Genomic DNA, 19,888 nt, shown 5'->3' on the forward strand with positions numbered 1-19,888 from the left:
TCACTCACCCCTCTACTCACCAACAGCTCTGTGAGGGTGGTGAGGGGAGGTGCCCAGCTCTAGGCTGGCTGGTTAGGCTCCAGAAAGGCACTGCACAGGTGCCCTGGGCAGAGGGGATTATGGGACTTGCAGTCAGATCCTCAAGTCCTCTACTTCTTCCTTCTGACCCAGCTCCCCAGATCAAGGCTTTCTCTGCCCAGCAGTGTGTGTGTGTGTGTGTGTGTGTGTGTGTGTGTGTGTGTGTGTGTGTGTGTGCGTGCAGGACTCTGAAAACCCAGCATCCCTTCGACTCTGTACTAAGGTGTTGCTGGGAATCTGGCATGTCCAGGCCTGTGTTTTCCTTTGGAGAAAGCCTTGCTCATTCAGGGCTCTTCATCACCATTAAGGGGTCTCCCTTTGGCAGCAGAGGCTGGGTGGAGGGTGGCATCAGATCATGTAATGTGGCCAACTCCCTCTATGTAATCACAAGGGGACAAGAATAAGAATGGTGTCAGAGCCGGGCGGTGGTGGCGCACGCCTTTAATCCCAGCACTCGGGAGGCAGAGCCAGACGGATCTCTGAGAGTTCAAGTCCAGTCTGGTCTACAGAGCGAGATCCAGGACAGGCACCAAAACTACACAGAGAAATCCTGTCTCAAAAAAACCAAACCAAAACAACAACCAAAGAATGGTGTCAGAGACTGGCAGGGGTCTCTGCAGAGGAAGAAGACACTAAGGCTTTCCTAGGGGGAGGGTGGGGCACAAGCACGAACTGGAGAATGTTCTTTGCCAGCATCCTGCTTAAATTTCCGTTCTTCCTTCTTGGTGCCAGAGGAAGCCACTAAGCCTGATACGACCCAAGCATATCGCAATGGAAGAATAACATCCCAAGCTACCAGCTCAGAGAAAGAATTCTCAGCAAGTTAACTCAGCTCCAGCAGCTGCCATGTGCCCACCCAGTGAGATCAAAGCCAAATCCCCTGAGGGCTATCTCACTGGGCCTCCAGAGGCTGAGCTGGGCCAACCACTGTTCTTCTCTCACTTTTTAGGGGCTGGAGGACAAAGCGCAGTTTGGAGGTTGGAACTCAGGCTGCTTTGATGATGTTGGTAGATCCTTTTAAGACTAAATTGAGCCTGGTGGTGGTGGCGGCGGCGGCGGCGGCGGCGGCGGCGGCGGCGGCGGCGGTGGCGGCGGCGCACGCCTTTAATCCAAGCACTCGGGAGGCAGAGCCAGGCAGATCTCTGTGAGTTCAAGGCCAGCCTGGACTACCAAGTGAGTTCCAGGAAAGGCGCAAAGCTACACAGAGAAACCCTGTCTCGAAAAACAAAAAAAAAAAAAAATACTAAGTTGAGCCCGGTTGTTGTTGTTGGTGTTGCTGGTGGTGGTGGTGGTGGTGTTGCTGGTGGTGGTGGTGGTGGTGGTGGTGGTGGTGGTGGTGGTGGTGGTGGTGGCACACACCTTTAATCCCAGCTCTCTGGAGGCAGAGGTAGGCAGATCTCTGAGTTCGAGGCCAGTCTGGTCTACAGAGTAAGTTCCAGGACAACCAGGACTACACAAAGAAACCCTGTCTCAGAAAACAAGAAAAACAAAACAACACAAAAGACTGAATCTTCACATTGGTTGCAGTGGTGTATGCCAAAGAAGCAGATCAAGGCCAGCCTGGTCTACAGGGCAAGTTCCAGACAAGAGGGCCCAGGTTCCATGCCCAGGAACCACAGGGAGGGCCACAACTGTCTGTGACTCTAATGCCAAGGGATCCAATGCCCTCTTCTGGCCTCCAAGGGCTCCAGGCTTGAACATGGTGCACAGAGATACATTCAGGAAAAACATCCATATACACAAATAAAACAAAACAAAACAAAATACCACAACCCGGAGTCTTCAGTTTGGGTTTAATAGCACATGTGAAGTCTCAAGCTAGCCAACACGGACTCAGAGAAGAATGTGGGAATGGGCCATTTACTGAGTATCTCTGGAATATCTGGTGGTCTGCCACTGCACCAGACCCATCTCCAGGGACCCTCACAATGACATGGTAAGGTGAGAAGTACGACCATCATTTCCAGGGCTAAGGCCACCCACAGACTCCACTATCAGTCAAGGGGACAAGTGGTGGGGATCAGTGTAGAATAAAATGAAAGTACCTGCCGTGGTCGGTGAAACTGTTCTTTACAGAGCAGGGAAGGGAGGCCCTGAGTGGCTAAAGAGGGCAGGGTCAGTGGGAGAGAGGGGAGAAGACACCCACTGGTGTCCCCAGTGTCCCGGCCCTGCCCTCTGGCTTTTCAGGGAACTGGGATCAACTCTCACTTGGAGCTGAGGCTCCAGAGAGCTGGCTGGGGGAAGCATGGGCTGGAGCGAGCCCAGTGCTGTGGGTGTCTGGCTGGGATGGGTGGTTTCAGCTCCTTTGTGCCCTCTGATGGGGCATCCCTGTTTTGTCGAAGAGACAGAGCTCACCAGCAGTGCCCCTACACTTCCTGGCCAGCATCTTCACATTCAGGGACTCCAGCTCTTGTTCCACTAAGTTCGGCTAGTCTCTAAGTTTGGGTGTGGCCCCTAACTGGGGGCGGTTATGGGAAGGGAGGGTTTGCTATGTTTGACCCATTTTCCTATGGCTCAGCACGGGTCGGATCCTGAGTCATGCCTGGCAGCAGCCCCCAGATCCCAGGGATCATGTGAGGTCATCTGAAGTATCACCCCAAGGCTCAGAAAATGCTGCTCGGCTTTGAAAATGCATAAGAAGCACTCCAAAAATCAGACTCCTGGGTCCCTGGGGATCACATTTTGTAGGCTGCTGGTCTCACACTTACTACCCAATTGAAGATGACCTTGAACTCCTGATGTTCCTGCCTCATCCTCTCAAGTGCCACCATGCCCGGGTGGATTTTTTTTTTTAAGGTGTATTTATTTTTACTTTATGTATATGGGTGTTTGGCCTGCGTGTATGTCTGTGTAGCACATGTGTGTAGTGGCTGCAGAGGTCAGAAGAGGGCCTCAGATTCCTGGAATTGGAATTGCAGACAGTTTTAAACTACTGAGTGCTGAGATTTGAACACTGGATCCCTCTGGAAGAGCAGCCAGTGTTCTTAACAGCTGAGTCATCTCTCCAGCCTTGGGCTGGCTTTTTTTTTTTTTTTTTTTTAGTTTGGTTTTTGAGACAGGGTCTTACTATATAGCCTTGCCTGTCCTAGAACTCACTAAGTAGATCAGGATGGCTTTAAATATCATAGACATCGGCCTGCCTCTGCCTTCTAAGTGCTGAGATTAAAAGCCTACATCACCACATCCAGCCCAGCTGCCCTTTTTACCAAGCCTTCCAGGTGGTCCTCACAGTCCACAGAGAGTAAAGCCTCCCTCCGGGAAGACAGTTAGGGGTCTATGCCGCTGACTTCCCCTGGGGCTCTGTGCCTCTCCTGCTAAGGGCCCTGGACGCATTTGGTAAAATGCTATCTGGGGTTGCAGGAGCTGCAGAAACAGGGTGCACCCCACCCATGCCTCCCAGAGTCACATACTCTACGCCATTTCGTAGGGTAAAGGAATTGAGGTCCCCAAAAAGGGAAGGAGGACACAGGCCAAGGGAAGAACACCTTGGAGGATGGGATGGCATCCCATCCCAGCCGCTCTCTGGTGGGTGGCTTGGCATCCCGTGTGCCAGGCTGGCAGTCTGTAGGATGAAGAGCTTCTGTTTCTGCTCTGGGATATTGGAGGGGAGTAAAGGAAATGCTGACCGCTGCAGCAGCTGTACGGAGATTTAGAGACTGTAATTTCGCAATTTTCAAGATGGCTTTAAAGGCTCTTGGAATCAGTAGAGCGTCCTGCCCTTAGGAGAGTCAGCGTCCCCAAAGGAATCCCCATCTCCTGACATTTATTTATTTTGGCTAGGAGAACCAAGGTTGAATTACAAGTCTAATCTTGGAGGAGATGATTCTAGAACTAGGGCTGGAAGATGCATTGGGTTTAAGAACTTTATCCCCAAAACTGAATCTCATCCAGAATGTCCTGAACTTCCAATACCTGCAGCATCCATGCTCCTGGTTTTCAGGAAACCTGTTGCACCCCCAAGACATTGGGGCAGTTTTGGGAGGCCATGGAGCTCACTAGGCAGTGATAAGTCTTTGGGTCATGGCCTGTCACTTGCTTATAAATGAGGTGCCATGTTAAGAGGCAGGCCTGTGCTGGGTAGTGATGGTGCACACCTTTAATCCCAGTACTCGGGAGGTGGAGACAGGTGGATCTCTGTGAGTTCAAGGCCAGTCTAGTCTATAAAGTGAGTTCAAAGACAGCCAGGACTACACAGAGAAACCCTGTTTCAAAAAAACAAAAACAACAAACAAACAAGATGCAGACCTGGTGTCTCCCTGGAAATCATGACAGAAGGGACCAGTGATTTTGGAGTGACGGCCTATTCTTTGAGAAAGCCCTAGCCCAGAATGAGCCAGCCTTCCTGGGAGATCTACAGCCTCTGGAATCTTCAGACAGTCTTCCTGGAGCCTGGCTACCCCAGGCTTTATACCCACACACACCTTGATCAGGTACAAGCCTTGAGAGACACTTACTTGTGGCATTCTTGTCCTAGGAGTCAGAGTGGCACTGGGCAGAGAGGCCCTAATGCTAGCAGTGGCACTGGGCAGTGAGGCCCGAGGCTGTCAGTGGGCCCTGGCTACCCCTGCCCGACCCCACCCTCACCTCCATGGTCCATTCTCAGAAGTCCGTGGGTAACCTGGACACAAACCTCTGCAGGACATGGCACCAGCTGCAGTTGAAGGTCAGGTTTGAGGACATGCAGGTGTTGCAGCTCCGATGCTGGAGGCAGGCTGCAAGAGAGGAGGCCGCAGCTGTCAGCATCTGCCTCTCAGGGCAGAGCTCCTGAGTTCCAGGTCCCTCCTGAACTGCAGCGCCTCTGACTTTGGGGACCATTTAAGGTCACTATTGTGTCTCTCACTTATGTTGTTGTTGCTGTGGGATGGTCTGTATGTTAAATGTGTGCTCTGATTGGCCAATAAATAAAACACTGATTGGCCAGTGGCTAGGCAGGAAGTATAGGCGGGACTAACAGAGAAGAGAATTCTGGGAAGTGGAAGGCTGAAGAGGACACTGCAGCCTCCGCCAGGACAAGCAGCATGTGAAGACGCCGGTAAGCCACGAGCCACGTGGCAAGGTATAGATTTATAAAAATGGATTAATTTAAGCTATAAGAACAGTTAGCAAGAAGCCTGCCACGGCCATACGGTTTGTAAGCAATATAAGTCTCTGTGTTTACTTGGTTGGGTCTGAGCAGCTGGGGGACTGGCGGGTGACAAAGGTTTGTCCTGACTGTGGGCAAGGCAGGAAAACTCTCATTACACGTTGTGTTTTGAGACTGTCTCTCTCTGTAGTCCTGGGTGTCCTGGAGCTTGCTGTGCAGACCGGCCTGCCCTCAAACTCCCGGAAATCCTCCTGCTTCTACCTCCTGAGTGTGCGGAGATTACTGGAGGAGTTCCCCTTCCCTTGCTTCCTTCTCTCCGGCCCTCCTGGTCATTGGTCCCTGGGATAGCTGATCTTCACTACCCTACTTGACTGGATTCTGAATCACCTAGAAGAAACACCTCTGAGGCATCTGTGAGGACCCTCCCCAGAGAGGTATCACCCAGAACAGAAGACCCACCATGAATGTGGTAGGGTAGCACAGTTGGTGAGTTGAAGCGTCCTGACTGCCGACCCCATGGGAGTTGCTCTCACCACACCCGTTTGCCACCACAATGGACTGTGTCCTCAAAGTACACCTGACTGTGAGCCAAAGTACACCCTTCCTTTCTTCGAGACAGGGTTTCTCTGTGTAGCTTTGCGCCTTTCCTGGATCTTGCTCTTTAGACCAGGCTGGCCTTGAACTCTCAGACATCCGCCTGCCTCTGCCTCCCAAGTGCTGGGATTAAAGGCGTGCGATGCCACCACCCGGCTCCCTTCCTTTCTTTTAATTTAAAAAGATGTGTATGTGCATTGGTGTTTTGCCATGGGTATCAGTCCCTGCAACGGGAGTTACAGACAGCTGTAAGCTGCCACGTGGGGGCTGGAATTCCTTCAGGCTGCCATTCAGTCATGGGTGGAGCAAACACCACCACAAACCCAGGTCCTCTAGAAAAGCAGTCAGTGCTCTTACTGCTGAGCCGTCTCTCCAGCCCCCACCTTTAAAAACTAATGTATTTGTTTTATTCTATGTGCACTGCTGCTTTGCCTGCATGTGTGTCTGGGTGGGGGTGCTGGGTTCCCTGTAACTGGGGTTGTGAGTTGCCGTAACTGTGAGTTGTGGGTGCTGGGAACTGAACCCGGGTCCTCTGGAAGAGCAGCCAGTGCTATTAACCACTGAGCCGTCTCTCCAGCCCCTTCCCTTCCTTTCTTAAGTTTGCTTTTGTCGAGTATTTTGTTAGATCAGCAAAAAAAACCAAAAACATACAAACAAAAAACCAATACAGGCCGTTCATATGTCCTGGGAGTCTGGAGTATATGGAAACCACAGCAGGAGCTTTCCTTACCCAGCCTCACAGGAGGGAACTGAGGCTTGGTGGGTCTTGGAGCTAAGAATGGCAGGTCTGGGTTTGAATCAGGGCCCGTCTGAGCCTCCAGTCAGAATGTCTTGAGGTCCCACTGCAGGTGTTCCTGCCCTGCTCCCAGCCTCCCGAGAGTCGTAGAGATGCACTCCCAGGACGACCCAGTACTGCTGGGGCAGCTGAACCTGGCCTTGGATATTCTTGCTCCTGATTTCTAGGACTTAAGGTTTGATTTCCCCCAAAGACAGTCTGCCTATATGGCCCAAGCTCGCCTTGAACTCAATGTCCTCCTGCCTGAACCTCTCAGAGGGAATTACAGGCCTGCATCACCGTGAGCCCGAGATCTACTCTGACGGTGGTCTTTGGGAAACCCCTACTTTCCAGGCCTTTGGGCTTCCTGCCTGAGTGGAGGATGACTGGGTTGGTGGCTGACTGTGACCTGGGCTGTGTCCTCATCTTCTGATGGCCCTGGGATCTGGGGCCGTTCCCTGTTCTGGGAGAAGACACTTGCCTGAGCCAGGCTGTGATGACGCCCAGGACTCATGACAAAACTTTCTTTTTCTATCTCTGCTGTCTATTCCTAGAACTTCCAGGGAAGAGAAAAGTGGCGGCAGTGGCGGGGGCTGGGGCGTGGGTGGTAGGGTTGTACGGGTCACAAGAAATGTCACCGAAGGCCAGCAAACGGCTACAGCTTCAGTCGGCAGCAGGGAGACAAGAGGAGGAATAAAACCCTCTGGAAAAATACGAATCCGAACCTGGTGCAGTAGCACATGCCCGTAGTCCCAGCTCTTGAGGGGTGGAGGCAGGAGGATCACCACAAAGAAGAAGCCAGCCTTGGCTCCATAGCAAATTCCATCTCTACCGAGGCTGCCCAGTGAGGCAGCCTGCAGGGACACCTCCTCTAGGGGAAAGATGATCAGAGACTAAGAGATCTATTTCTGGATCCCTGTCCAAGCAGTCTCCAGGCTCAGCTCTGTGGGGTTCAGATATGTATCCCTAGCAATCGATGCCATGAATTAGACAAATCACGCCCCAGGCCTGGGGTGAGCTGCTCCATGTCAAGGCTGCCATTTCTGTACTCAGCTTGGCCTGTGCGGCCCCAGCCCTGACCCCAGCTTGCCAGGGTGGGGACATTAGGCCCAGAGAAGTTAGGCGACTGTGTCCCCAGGGATCAGAAGTTGGGCCTGAGATCAGAACCCAGTACTTTTCAGTCTAAAGCATGCTCCAGAGCAGCACACCGCCCCCTACTCACTTGGCAATGGAGTGAACTCCACAGCCGATGTGTTGGTGATCTTGCCGGAGTCCAGTTCCACACGATGGTATTCGAAAATGGTCCGTCTCCGAGACTCTGAAGCAGAAGTAGTTTGTCACATCAGGAGCATGTCATAGTCAGAGGGCTCCCAGGCCTGTGCCCAGGACCCCAGCAGACGTTAGTATGCAGCCAGTGGAGGAGAAAGTGAACCTGGCAGCCTGGGATAAGGAGGCTGAAGCCACAGGAAGACTACTTGTGAGGGCCTGGCCTTGGGAGGAAAGCCCATGTGCAAAGCTGCCTCTGGAGCTGCCTCTGGAGTCAGGACCTAGGCATCCTCCTCATGCTCGGGCAAATTCACAACTGCTGCTTATAAACTCACAGCACCTGTCCATTCTCTCTTTGGGTCCAGCTCACTCATGCAGACCCAGCTGAAGGGCTGCTTCCTCTGAGCAGCCCTCTGAGGCTGCTCCCTGCTCGGTTCCACTCAGGCCGAGTGCCTTCCCCACACCGCCTTACTAACTTCTAAGTGGATGAGTGACGAGCACCTGGCTGTGAACTTGACCACAGCGACTGCTTGGCAAATGTTCACAGACAGATAGGCTGCCCTGGCTGACTACACACGCCCCAGCTCTCCCCTCCTGGTAGACAGAGGCGTAGGCAAGGTTCAGAGCCCAGAAACAAGCCTAAATCGCACACCTGTCTGTAGACACTTCCCCCGGGGCCCTCACGGGCAGGACGCTCCCGACTTACTGGGTGACCTTGGCTACGTCACTTGAGCCTTGGTGTTCTGCTAATGAAGTGGAAAGAGAAACACCTGGCCCCGTGCTTTTAAGAGGGAAAACTAGAATTTTAGCTGAAGAGCTGGGCCTAACCTGGCTGTCTCAAAAGTTCCGGTATCCCGACTGTTACCAGGCTCAGCTAAGAATCCTGATCAAGGATGGTTTCCTTCCCACCAAATGACTTTCTCCACACAGTGAGGAAACTGAGGTGCAGACAGGTTAATCCATAGACAAATAAATTTTTTATAACACATCACCAACCAAGCCTAACTACCGCCTTAAATAGAAAACACCTTCTGCAGTTGAAGAGGAAAATCGCACAAGAGCCCAGCACCACCGTGAATGTCTTCGGTTAACTCATCCCGTATGTGGGTGTAGGCACCTGCTAAATCCTGAGCACCCAGCAACTTGCTGGCCACCCTGGAGCCGGCTCTATCCAGCTCATGTCAGACAGAGCTCCCAGATCTGGACCATCTCATTTGCCCTGGCATCTTTCTGGAGGTCGTGGACTGATGTCGCTGCTCACTGCATTTTAGAGGAAGAAGTCAGAGCTGAGTGTATTATCTCTATGTATCATTTGCTCAAAGCCATGTGGCCTTTTTTTTTTTTTTTTTTTTTTTAAATCCAATGGCCAGACTTAAAACTCAGGTTTCACCTAGGTATCCTGGCATATCCCAGCACTCCGGGAGCTACCCCAGGAGGATTGCTATGAGTGGGAGGGAGCCAAGACTACATAGTGAGTACTAGACCAGCAAGGGCTACATAGCAAGACCTTGTCTCAAAAAACACGCGAACAGCCTCAGGTCCCAGGGCTAGGGAAGCTCCAGACCGTCCCCAGAGGTGTGTGTGGTGTGTGTTCAGCAGCCACTGGGGAGGGTGCATGAGCTCTGGCTGGTTTCTGTGGTGTAAATGCTCGACCACCGGATTTCAGCATCCTTATTGGTGTTTCTAGAAGAGGCAGAAAGGAGCATTTGCAGAACTGTCTTTGGAAGTAAACAATTAGACCAGCATCCACAACTTGCATGATTGTGTGTTTGTTTTCCTTCTGTCTGAGGGCTCCACTGCTGTGATAAATACCATGACCAGAAGCAACTTGGGGAGGAAAGGGTTTATTGCATCTTACACCTTTCGGGTCACATTCCCATCACTGAGAGAAGTCAGGGCAGGAACTAAAAGCAAGAACCTGGAGGCAGGAGGCCATGGAGGAAAGCTGCTTACTGGCTTGCTCCCCATGGCCACTTGGGAGGCGGAGGCAGGCAGATCTCTTTAAGTTCGAGACCAGTCTGGTCTACAGAGAGAGTGTTCCAGGACAGCCAGGGCTACATAGTGAGACACTGTCTCAGGAAAAAGAAAAAGAAAAGGAAGGGAGGGAGGGAGGGAGGGAGAGAGAGAGAGAAAGAGAGAGAGAGAGGGAGAGAGAGGGAGAGAAAGAAAAAGAAAGAAAGAAAGAAAAAGAAAGGAAGGAAGGAAGGAAGGAAGGAAGGAAGGAAGGAAGGAAGGAAGGAAGGAAGGAAGAAGCGAACTGGAGTTGTCTACAGGCCAATTTTATGGATGCGCTTTCTTAGTTAAGAGTCCCTCTTCCCAGATATGTCTAGGTTTGGGTCCAGCTGACAAAAGCTAACCAGCACACCTATTAAACAGCCTTCAGTCTGGGAGAGAAGAGGCTGTGGAGGCAGCTTCAGAAATGACAGGCAGTAGAGCAAGGTGTGGTGATATGTGACTGCAACATCAGCAGTCCTGAGGCTGAAGCAGGGGGATACTGAGTTTGAGCTAGACTGGGCTACAAAAAAGACCCTGTTTCAAATGAAGAAAAAGTCACTTAGTAATGTCCAGGTGTCTACAGGGGCACCACGGTCCTAAGAGGATGTGTCCCATCAGGAGCTGGAAGTGGGCTGGAGAATTAGCCCAGCAGTTAAGAGGACTTGTTGTTCTCACAAAGGACCCAAGTTCGATTCCCAGCACCCACACTATGGCTAGCAACCACCTAGAACTCCAGTCCCAGGAAATCTAGTGCTCTCTTCTGGCCTTTGAGGATACCAGGCATTCATGTGATGCGCATATATACATGCACACAAAACACTCAAACACATCAAATAAAAAATCCAATTTTGTTTAAGAACTGTGGGAACGAGCCAGGTATAATGGTGCATGCCTTTAATCCCAGCACTTTGGGGAACAAAGGCAGGTGGATCTCTGTGAGTTTGAGGCCAGCCTGGTCTACAGAGTGAGTTCCAGAACAGCCAGGGCTATGTAGAGCGACCTCGTCTCTCAAAAAACAAACAAACAAGCAAAAAAAAAAAAACAAAAACAAAAACAAAAAAACAAACTATAGGAATGAGGTCTTGTACGTGGGAATGAATCTCTCACTCCTACCAACCCACAATATATAGCCACTTATGTACACATATACACAGGAAGTACAAATAGTCACCTTCATAGACAAATACGTATGCACATAAATACATGCACGCATATATAATTTTTTTTTAGTGCAGGGGGCTGAACCTAGGATCCATTCATACTAGGCAAGAACTCTACCACTGGGCTACATCCCCAAACCCGCACAGACTAATGGTTGTTTGGGACAGAGTCTCACATTATACCAGGCCGTCCTTGAGCTCAGGATCCTGAGTGGTGAGATTACAGGCCTAGGTCATCGTGTTCGACTTTCCCCATACACACGTCTTTTGCAAGAAGACCCCTAGCCATGGGAAAATGAGATGTCATGGGCAGCAGGGTGAAGAAGGACAATTTCCTGTCATTCATGTGTCTGGAGGGACACAGAGGCCCAGAAGGTGGCTTGAGAGACTGGGAACATTTAAATAGAGAATGGAAAATTCTAGTTAGGCTTTTGACAGCTCCGGCCCTGTCCACTCTTCCTAGGAGCCATCTCTCCTAAAGCCACCCCTTTGTACCATGAGGCCTCAAATCTAATGCCAACCTTCCTTCCCTCTTCTGGCTCCACCCTCAGGGCTTAGCTGATTGGTTCCCTCCCTCAGGCCGAATCACTGGTGCTATCTCAGCTGCCACACTGCTCAGTCACCATCTAGATTCCTGTCTCACCCGCTCCTGCCCCAGACTTCAAGATCCCCAGGACAGCGTTAACCCGGCATTTGTCTTTGCCAGTTCCCTGTCAAAGGCCTTCTACCTAACAGGGCTTAGGAAATGGCTGAGAATACACAACAGATTAAAGATGGCCCTGAAAACCTCATCGCCTATTAGAATGTCAGCCACAGCCCATAGAAAGCCCCTTCACCACAGATCAGGGTGGAAAGCCTCAGAAGGGAAGTCTTCAGATGGCCACAGGAAGTCAGACAGACCCAGGCTGGAGCCCAAAGAAGGCACAGAGCTGAATGTGAGGAATTCCTTACCTACGAAGATGTAAACCAGAGCTCAGACAAGGTCAGAAGGAAGGTGACCTGGGACCTGGGCACAGATGGAGTCTGGCGCTTGACAAGGAAACCAAGTCCAAGGACAGAAACATGCAATCCACAGCCAGGGAAGGCAGAATGCTGCAAGGCTCCCATTAGAGGGCAGGGCAAAGGCAGAGCTGAGCCCTGGGCTTGGATGCACCCAGGGGATGTGAGATGTCCTTGGGGAACCAGCGTAGCCAGTGCCAGTCGGGCAGGGCAGATGAATGGTGGTGTGGAGGAGTGTGTGAGGTGATGTTCAGAAATCTGTCTTGAATGGAAAAGACGGGCCACTTCAGCTGTCACCTTGTACCTGTTTGAGTGTATGACTTCGGGACATTTTTATTTTTTATTTATTTATTTTTTGTTGTTTTTCTTTTCTCCCCTCCCCCCAACTGAGGACTGAACCCAGGGCCTTGCACTTGCTAGGCAAGTGCTCTACCACTGAGCTAAATCCCCAACCCTTACACTTTTATTTTTATAAACAGAATCCATACTGGAGTCATTTGTCTTTGGATTATTACACCAACATGTGGGGCTCACCCAGGGACAATGACATCCATCTGCATGGCCAGCTTTCTGGAACCAGGATGGGGACAGTCTCCAAGCCACACTTCCGGCAGTTTGAGATGTTCTGCTTTGTCTGCTTCATCTTTCCAAGATGCAGAAACACTGAGGTTCACAGAAGCCTGCTGCCCCATCCAGACCTGATAAAGGCTCAGAGGAGAGGGTCACGTGTCCCGTTTTGTTCTCACCCCTGCCACCAGCAGGCCAGCATTGCTCCGGTTAGAGTCAGGAGTGGCAGTGCACAGCTGTAGTGCACACCTGTGATTTTAGGGCTGGGGAGGTGGAGGCGGGAGGGTCAAGAGCTCAGGGGCACCTTCCACTGTGTAAAATTCAAGGGGAGCCTGAGCTACATTCGATTCTGTCTCAGAAGGAGAAACAGGCAGAGGAGCAGGGAGGAGAGAAGAGAGGGAGAGAGAAAAGGGAAGAGGGAGAAGGAAGAGGAGAAGGATCACTACTAGTAGATACTGAAAGTTCCAGCCACAAAAGTCACCCCAAATGTTGTAACCATTGTTTGGAAATGTGCAATGGCGGGTCTCCATATATCTATCCATCCATATCCATCCATCCATCCATCCACCCATCATCCATCCACCCATCCATCATCCATCCATCCATATCCATCCATCCATCCATCCATCCATCCATCCATCCATCCATCCATCCATCCATCAATTCATCATCCATCCACTCATCCATCATCCATCCATCCACTCATCCATCATCCATCCATCCACTCATCCATCATCCAACCATCCATCAATCCATCATCCATCCATCCATCCTCCATCCACCCACCCATCATTCATCATCCATCCATCTGTCCATCCACTCATCCATCCATCCATCCATCCATCCATCCATCCATCCACCCGTTCCTTTGCTCACTTGGTTATTTAGTCAATAACCAGGATTAGAACCCTGGCAGAAAACCCTGAGGGACTTTCAACTCCGGGCAGGAAGCAGAGCTGATCTTCATCATTGCAAAGAAGGGGCAGAAAATTAAAACACAAGACTCCAGGGGCCAAGTGCGGGGAACACAGGATGAAAGTGGAAGAGTGGACGAAGCGGAAAACTGTCCAAGGAAGAGCACTTTAAATAGCCAGTCAGTGGTGGTGAGCACCTTTGATCCCAGCACTCAGGAGGCAGAGGCAGGTGTATCTCTGAGAGTTCGAGGCCAGCCTGGGCTACAGAGCGAGATCCAGGACAGCTTAGGCTACACAGAGAAACCCTGTCTTGAAAAACCAAAATAAATAAATAAATAATAAAAGAATATTTTTCTCTGTCTTCCCCCCTGTTCTTTCTGAGACAGGGGCTCATGTACTCCAGACAGGCCTGGGACCCACAATGCAGCTGAGGATGACCCTGAACTAATCATCCTCATGCCTCCACCTCCTGAGTGCTGGACTACAGGAGCACAGCATCACGTGAGGCTCTCTCTATGAAGGATCCTTTATCAGGGGAGTAAGAAGTCAAAATGGGCCAGATTTGGTGGCTAATCCTCCTCCACATCCTCTTTGGCTGGTCCCTCTCCCTTCTACAGCCAGCTCTGAGGCCTCCACCTCCTTCATGGCCGCCTGGCGCAGAGATATGGCACATGCTTCTGACACACATCTGGCCTCAAGGCGGCTTTGGAAAGGAAATTCTGGGAAAGGAGGACCAGTGTTCTAGGGCCGTCTGAGGCCAGTCAGATGCCATCCAGAGTTCACATTACAATCTGGAGCCCTGGATAATCTGGCCTTCAGTGACTGATTGCACTAATTCACAATATATCAGTTTTGACAATTACATGAAAATGTTTTTTCAAGACAGAGTTTCTCTGTGTATCATCTCTGGATGTCCTGGAACTCTCTCTCTCTGTAGACCAGGCTGGCCTCGAACTCAGAGATCTGCCTGTTCTGCCTCTCGAGTGCTGGGATTAAAGGCCTGTGTCACCAAGGTCCAGCAAAATAAAGTTTTTTAAGACAAGTTGAGGGGGCAGAGTATGGTGGCACATGCCTTTGCTCCCAGCACTACGGAGGCAGAGGCATGTGAATCTCTGAGTTCAAGGCCAGCCTGGTCTACAGAGAGAGTTCCAGGACAGCCAGGGCTGTTACACAGAGAAACCCTGACTCCAAAAACAAAACCAAACAAAAACCACCACCAACAAAAGACAAGTGAAGGGAATCACATTTGGCACGACCTCCAGCCAAATGAAGAGCATTGCGGCCAGCATGGAGGATCTGAGCGCCTCTGCCAGCAGATGCTGCTGACACCCACAGCTTTTCTCCACATCACAACGCTCTGCGGACTCTGATCTCAGTGTGAGCAACAGTTTAGATTAGGGAGCGATGGTAAGAACCCGGCTGTATCTAACAAATCTCCCCTGGTCCCGCCATAAGACCTCTCCCATCTCACTTGGCAGACAGAAGGACTCAGTGGCTGGCACATTTTTGGCTGTTTGTTTTGCTTTATTATATATTCCATTTGGGGGGGCGGTGCGGGGAGGTGCATGCGTTTGTGAATGAGTAGGCCAGAGGTCGATGCCAGCATCTCCTCCATTGCTCTCTACCTCAGCTTTTGAGACTTAGTTTCTTGCTGAACCTGGAGCTCAATGATTAGGTAGGCAAGACTAGCTGCCATCAAGTTCAAAGGTGTCTGTGCTACAACTTCAGGCATGTGCTGCCATGGTAGGGAAAGGAGCTTACGTGGATGCTGGACATCTGAACTCGGGTCCTTATGCTAGCTCGTAGGTAAGCGTTTACCTACTGAGTCACTGCCTAGACTACTTTGTTGTTTTTTGTTTTGTTCCGTTTCGTTTCGTTTCGTTTTTTTGAGACAGCATCTCTTGTAACCCAGCCTGGCTTTGAACTCCTTAATCCTCCTGCCTCCACTGCCATAGTGCTGACATTGCAGACAGACATGTGTCGCTATACCCAGATGGCTGGAGAATCTTCAATACCAGGAAAACTGAATTCCACTCTGTATCATCTCAGGCAGCAAAGAGCTGAACATGGTCACAGGACAGAAGAGGCCTCCCATTCTGGGCTTGGACAGTGGGATATCCATGGAAACAATACTCTGCAGGCCACAGTGCTCTCCCTCAAGCAGTTCCCTGCTTGCCAAGTGGAACAGACTTAAAGGATTCTGACTTTTCAGCCTTTGAAGAGCCATCACTTCGGAAAACAGGGGCTGTGACTTATTATTTTTTGTGATACAAGAGAGTGAGCCCAAGGCCTTGTACATGCTACATGGCCCACTTTAAAACTCAGTGAAGAGCTGGGCAGTGGTGGCACATTCCTTTAATCCCAACCCTCGGGAGGCAGAGGCAGGTGGATCTCTGTGAGTTCAAGCCCAGCCTGGTCTACAAAGCGAGTTCCAGGACAGCCAGGGCTGTCACACAGAGAAACCCTGTCTCGAAAAACCAAAACAAAACCAAACCTCAGTGCAGGCCAGGATACTGCCTCAGAAAAATGCACCCATGAGCCTCTCACTATTGACAGTGGATGGAGCCTGGGCCTTGCACTTGTCACACAGGTCTCTACCACTGAGCCACACTCCCAGTCCCCCTCCAGCTGTTCTAACAGACACACCACAGTGAGCTGCACTCATTGGCCACCAGCTCCGAGTCTAGTATTTAGGATTTGAACTGTGAATTAAATGACAATGGGACCTGCAGAGTCACACAATGTGGGGAGCCGCACACTTCAGCTTTAGGAAGTTCAAAGACAGCTCCCTGCACATTCAGCAAAGACTGGAGACAGTCCTCCATGGAAAACAGAAGATCCTAGGATGCTGTAACATGACAAAGGGACAGGCTTGGTGGAAGTGGGTGCTTTTGAACAACCATGGACACAGGGAACTCTAAAGAGTCCTAGGATGAGTCACCCACAGATGCTGAGGGCTTGGTAGTCCAGTCTCCATCATCAGATTCATTAGATTTAGGATCACCCAGGAGACACATCTTCAAAGGGCTTTTCCAGAGAGGTTCAGCTGAGGAAGGGCCTGGCATACGGTGGTGTTATCCATGGGTTATGGACTGTTCTGGTGGAAGCCCCATCTCTCTGCCCAGACCCTGTCCCTCAGAAAGTCCCGCCAAACATGGCTTCTCCCCTAGAGATGCTCAAGACTACTCCCACAGGGCATTTAAACTGCCCCCCAGAAAACAGACAGGTGGTTTTTGGGTCTCTCATCCCTTTCTCTTCTCTGGGAGGTAGGAGAATCACCTAGGAGTGCTTTACCCATTAAACTGGGGCTTTTTCTAATTTGGTCTGATTTGGTCTGGTTTGGATTGTTTGGTCTGGTTTGGACAGAGGCCTGTCTGGGTGCAAAAACTTTTCAGGGACCAAGACTGAACACCAGCATTCACCTCTCTCTGCTTCCTGACTATGGACTCCATGTGCCCAGCAACTCACACTCACACTCCTCACCTTCCTCACCACATTCCTTAAATTGTCTTGGTTGGCGTTTAGGTGGAAGCCCCATCTCAGTCCCACCTCTCTCTCTCCAGACTCTGCCCCTGAGAAAGCCTGCCAAGCGGCGGCTCCTCTCTCTGAGATGAGATCACGCCTACAGGGTACTTGAGACCAGGCCTATAGACCTGCTGGGTGGTTTCTCCTCTTCCCCTGGAATGCTTTGCTCAGATTAAACCTGGACTTATTATTTGGCCTGATCTGACTTATTGCATCAGCAGGGTTACCCACTACCGGGGGACATTTTACTTATCAGCTGGGTATTTTGTCATAGGAAAGGGAAAAGTCGCTAACACAGAAGTAACTGTATGGGGGGACTCACCGGGCACCTCTGGGGATGAATTGAGAATCATGAAGGCATCTGACAGGCCTGCCTTGACAGGGTGCTGGGCAGAGCTGATTTCCAGGACAGCCATAGGGATCTGCAGTGGGGAGAAGAGGCACCAGCCATCCACCCGGAACCCTCTGTGGCCACCAAGTCCCCACTCAGAGCTCCACAGCCAGCTCTCTGCTCAGGAACCAAATCCTAGGACTCCCGCACTTCCTCTTCCATGGACCCTCTGGCTCCACCCAGGCCGGAAGTCGCCCTTGGCCTCTCCCTGTCTTTTCTCTCCACTTTCCCTCTTCTCAGCCATCTCCAAATACCGTGGGTTAACCCAGTGGCTCTTACATCTGTCTGGTTCTCTCATCTCCCTTCTCCAAGCTACATCACGTCCCTAGACCATCTTCCAGCATTCCCTTAAATCTTCAACAATCTGTCCTCCACTCTGGAGCCACAGGAGCCTTTTCCAAAGGTGCATCTGGTTGTTCCACGCGCCATCCTGTCCCCCAACTCTCCCCTCCAGAAAAGCCACCTTCATCTAGTGCTTTGTATAAACCATGCTCTGTCCTGCCACAGACCTCGGCATTCCGTTCTCTCCTCCATGTGGTTGTGTGGTTGGAAAGAAAATGGCCCCCAAAGGGAGTGGCACTGTTAGGAGGTGTGGCCTTACTGGAGGAAGCGTGTCACTGTGGAGGCGGGCTTTGAGGTCTCATATATGCTCAAGCCATGCCCAGTGAGACAGACCACTTCCTGTTGCCTGTGAGTCAAGAATAGAACTCTCAGCTCCTTCTCCAGCACCATGTCTGCCTGCATGCTGCCTTGCTTCCCACCATGACGATAACGGACTGAACCTCTGAACTGTAAGTGAGCCACCACAATGAAATGTTTCCTTTATAAGAGTGGCCGTGGTCATGGTGTCTCTTCACAGCGATAGAAACCCTAAGTAAGATGGCGCTTCCTTCTTTTCTTTCCTTCCTTCACTCCTGTTCATCCTGTAGTTTTTCAACCCTTTTCCTCAGGGGAGCTTCCCCTGGCCTCTGACAACGTGAAGATCCCCATAGCAGCAGGCTTTTAGCACCGGAAGCCTTCATGTAGGGGCACTAATCAGACTGGCACTTCCATATTGGTCTCTGTAACCATCTCTCGATCTGCGTAAGCACCAAGTCCACAGACAAGCCCAGAGCTGTCGTGGCACCGAGTCCAGTGCCCAGCACACTGCAGATGATCCATAAAAATTTTCTGGATAAATGGGAGGCTCTGGAGCTCACTCACCTCTTTGTAGCCGAAGACAATGCGGCCATCTTGGTGAAGGGCTGCCTGGAAGGTGAAGCTGCCCCTGTCCTCTCGGCCTTGGAGGTAAACATGGTCCCACTGAACCACAAAGACTGTCCCTGAGGAGAACAGAGACCTGGCTGAAACAGGGAGCCAGTGCAGGGGGACCCAGCAGACATGGTAGTCAGAGATAGGGAGGCATTTGTGAGTTTGAGAAGCAGGAACTGGACAACCCACACCACTAGTCTGGCTTCCGAGCTACAGAGGCCCCCTAAGATCCTGTTCCTGCCCCAGCTGATCTGTGTGCATACCCCTTCTTCCTTGCCTATCCTGACCCCTGGAGACAAAAGGGAAAATGGAAATGTCTGTCTCCTGGGGGCGGGGCCTGACGAGAGTGAGAAGTAGTGGAGGTTCCTGAGAAAGCTTCCCTCTCTTCATCTGGCTCAACGGTCCCCTTCTCACAGTGAGAAAACGGCCTGGGGTGGGATGGAAAGGCGGCTGTCTGCCTGTGTGACTGTGGGCCCAGGGCTCCCGGGAAGGGGTTAGGCCAGGACCCCCCAGTGCAAGGTGAACTATCCTCTGAGATCGGACCTCACCATTGTCAAAGTAAGCAACTGTGGAGTTGTCGGAGTAGCCGGGGTTGAAGTTGGCCATCAGGGGCGCCACATACTGAGTAGCTGTGAGCATTCGGTGGAGCACGTCACCCATGAAGATAAAGCCTGTGGGAGAGAGGTTTGGGGCATCACTAGAAATGGCTCAAGGGGCTGCCTCTAGGGCTGCCCCCTCCCACTGGCAGGGGCTAGACGTGAGCCTCGTGGCCTTATCCCCTCCCCACCCTGCGGGCTCTGGACTTGGTAAGACAGAAAAATGGCCCAGACTAGAGAATGCTTGTCCTTTGTTTGTCTCTGGGTAGGAGAAGGAAGAGGAAGTGAGGCCCATCTTCCCTATTTTCAGGGGAAATAGGAAACAGAATGACAGTGACAGAAATCAAAGAGACTCCTCATATCCACAGGGACCCTGGTCCTTGCTTCCTCAGGCTCAGACTCAGAAGTGGAGACGCCAGAGCTATGCATACTCTGACTGTGTTGGTCCAGCGGGATGGATGCATGCATGCGCGTGCGCCTACGTGCGCTCTCTCTCCAGTGAGTCCCTCAAGAGCCTCCCTGAGTCAGGCTGAGACCTCCAAGCGCCCTCCCCTCAACCTCACTGTTTTTCCTTACCTCCAGTTGCTATGGTGATCTGCCGCAGAGGATGCCCGTAGAAAGGGAAATCAAAGGACAAGACCACTCTCTGCAGGGACAAGAGAGAGTCCCCATGGGTAGAGCTGCCAGCCCAATA

The 19,888-nt window shown here is 51.4% G+C and overlaps 1 protein-coding gene across 2 annotated transcripts in view; it reads right to left on the reverse strand.

Annotated features, from left to right (window-relative positions):
• Plxdc1 (plexin domain containing 1) overlaps positions 1–19,888 on the reverse strand; it is a 69,880-nt gene that overhangs the window by 15,349 nt on the left and 34,643 nt on the right. For both annotated transcript variants that reach the window (XM_006971857.4, XM_042282723.2), the window contains exons 4-9: positions 19,771–19,840; positions 19,147–19,269; positions 18,551–18,669; positions 17,279–17,378; positions 7,753–7,848; positions 4,709–4,790 (exon numbers count right to left, since the gene is read on the reverse strand). In XM_006971857.4, coding sequence (XP_006971919.2) covers positions 4,709–4,790; positions 7,753–7,848; positions 17,279–17,378; positions 18,551–18,669; positions 19,147–19,269; positions 19,771–19,840 — 590 coding nt within the window. The remainder of the gene's footprint in view (positions 1–4,708; positions 4,791–7,752; positions 7,849–17,278; positions 17,379–18,550; positions 18,670–19,146; positions 19,270–19,770; positions 19,841–19,888) is intronic.

The sequence above is a fragment of the Peromyscus maniculatus genome, chromosome 8 (genome assembly GCF_049852395.1).
Source record: "Peromyscus maniculatus bairdii isolate BWxNUB_F1_BW_parent chromosome 8, HU_Pman_BW_mat_3.1, whole genome shotgun sequence".
NCBI lineage: Eukaryota > Metazoa > Chordata > Mammalia > Rodentia > Cricetidae > Peromyscus > Peromyscus maniculatus.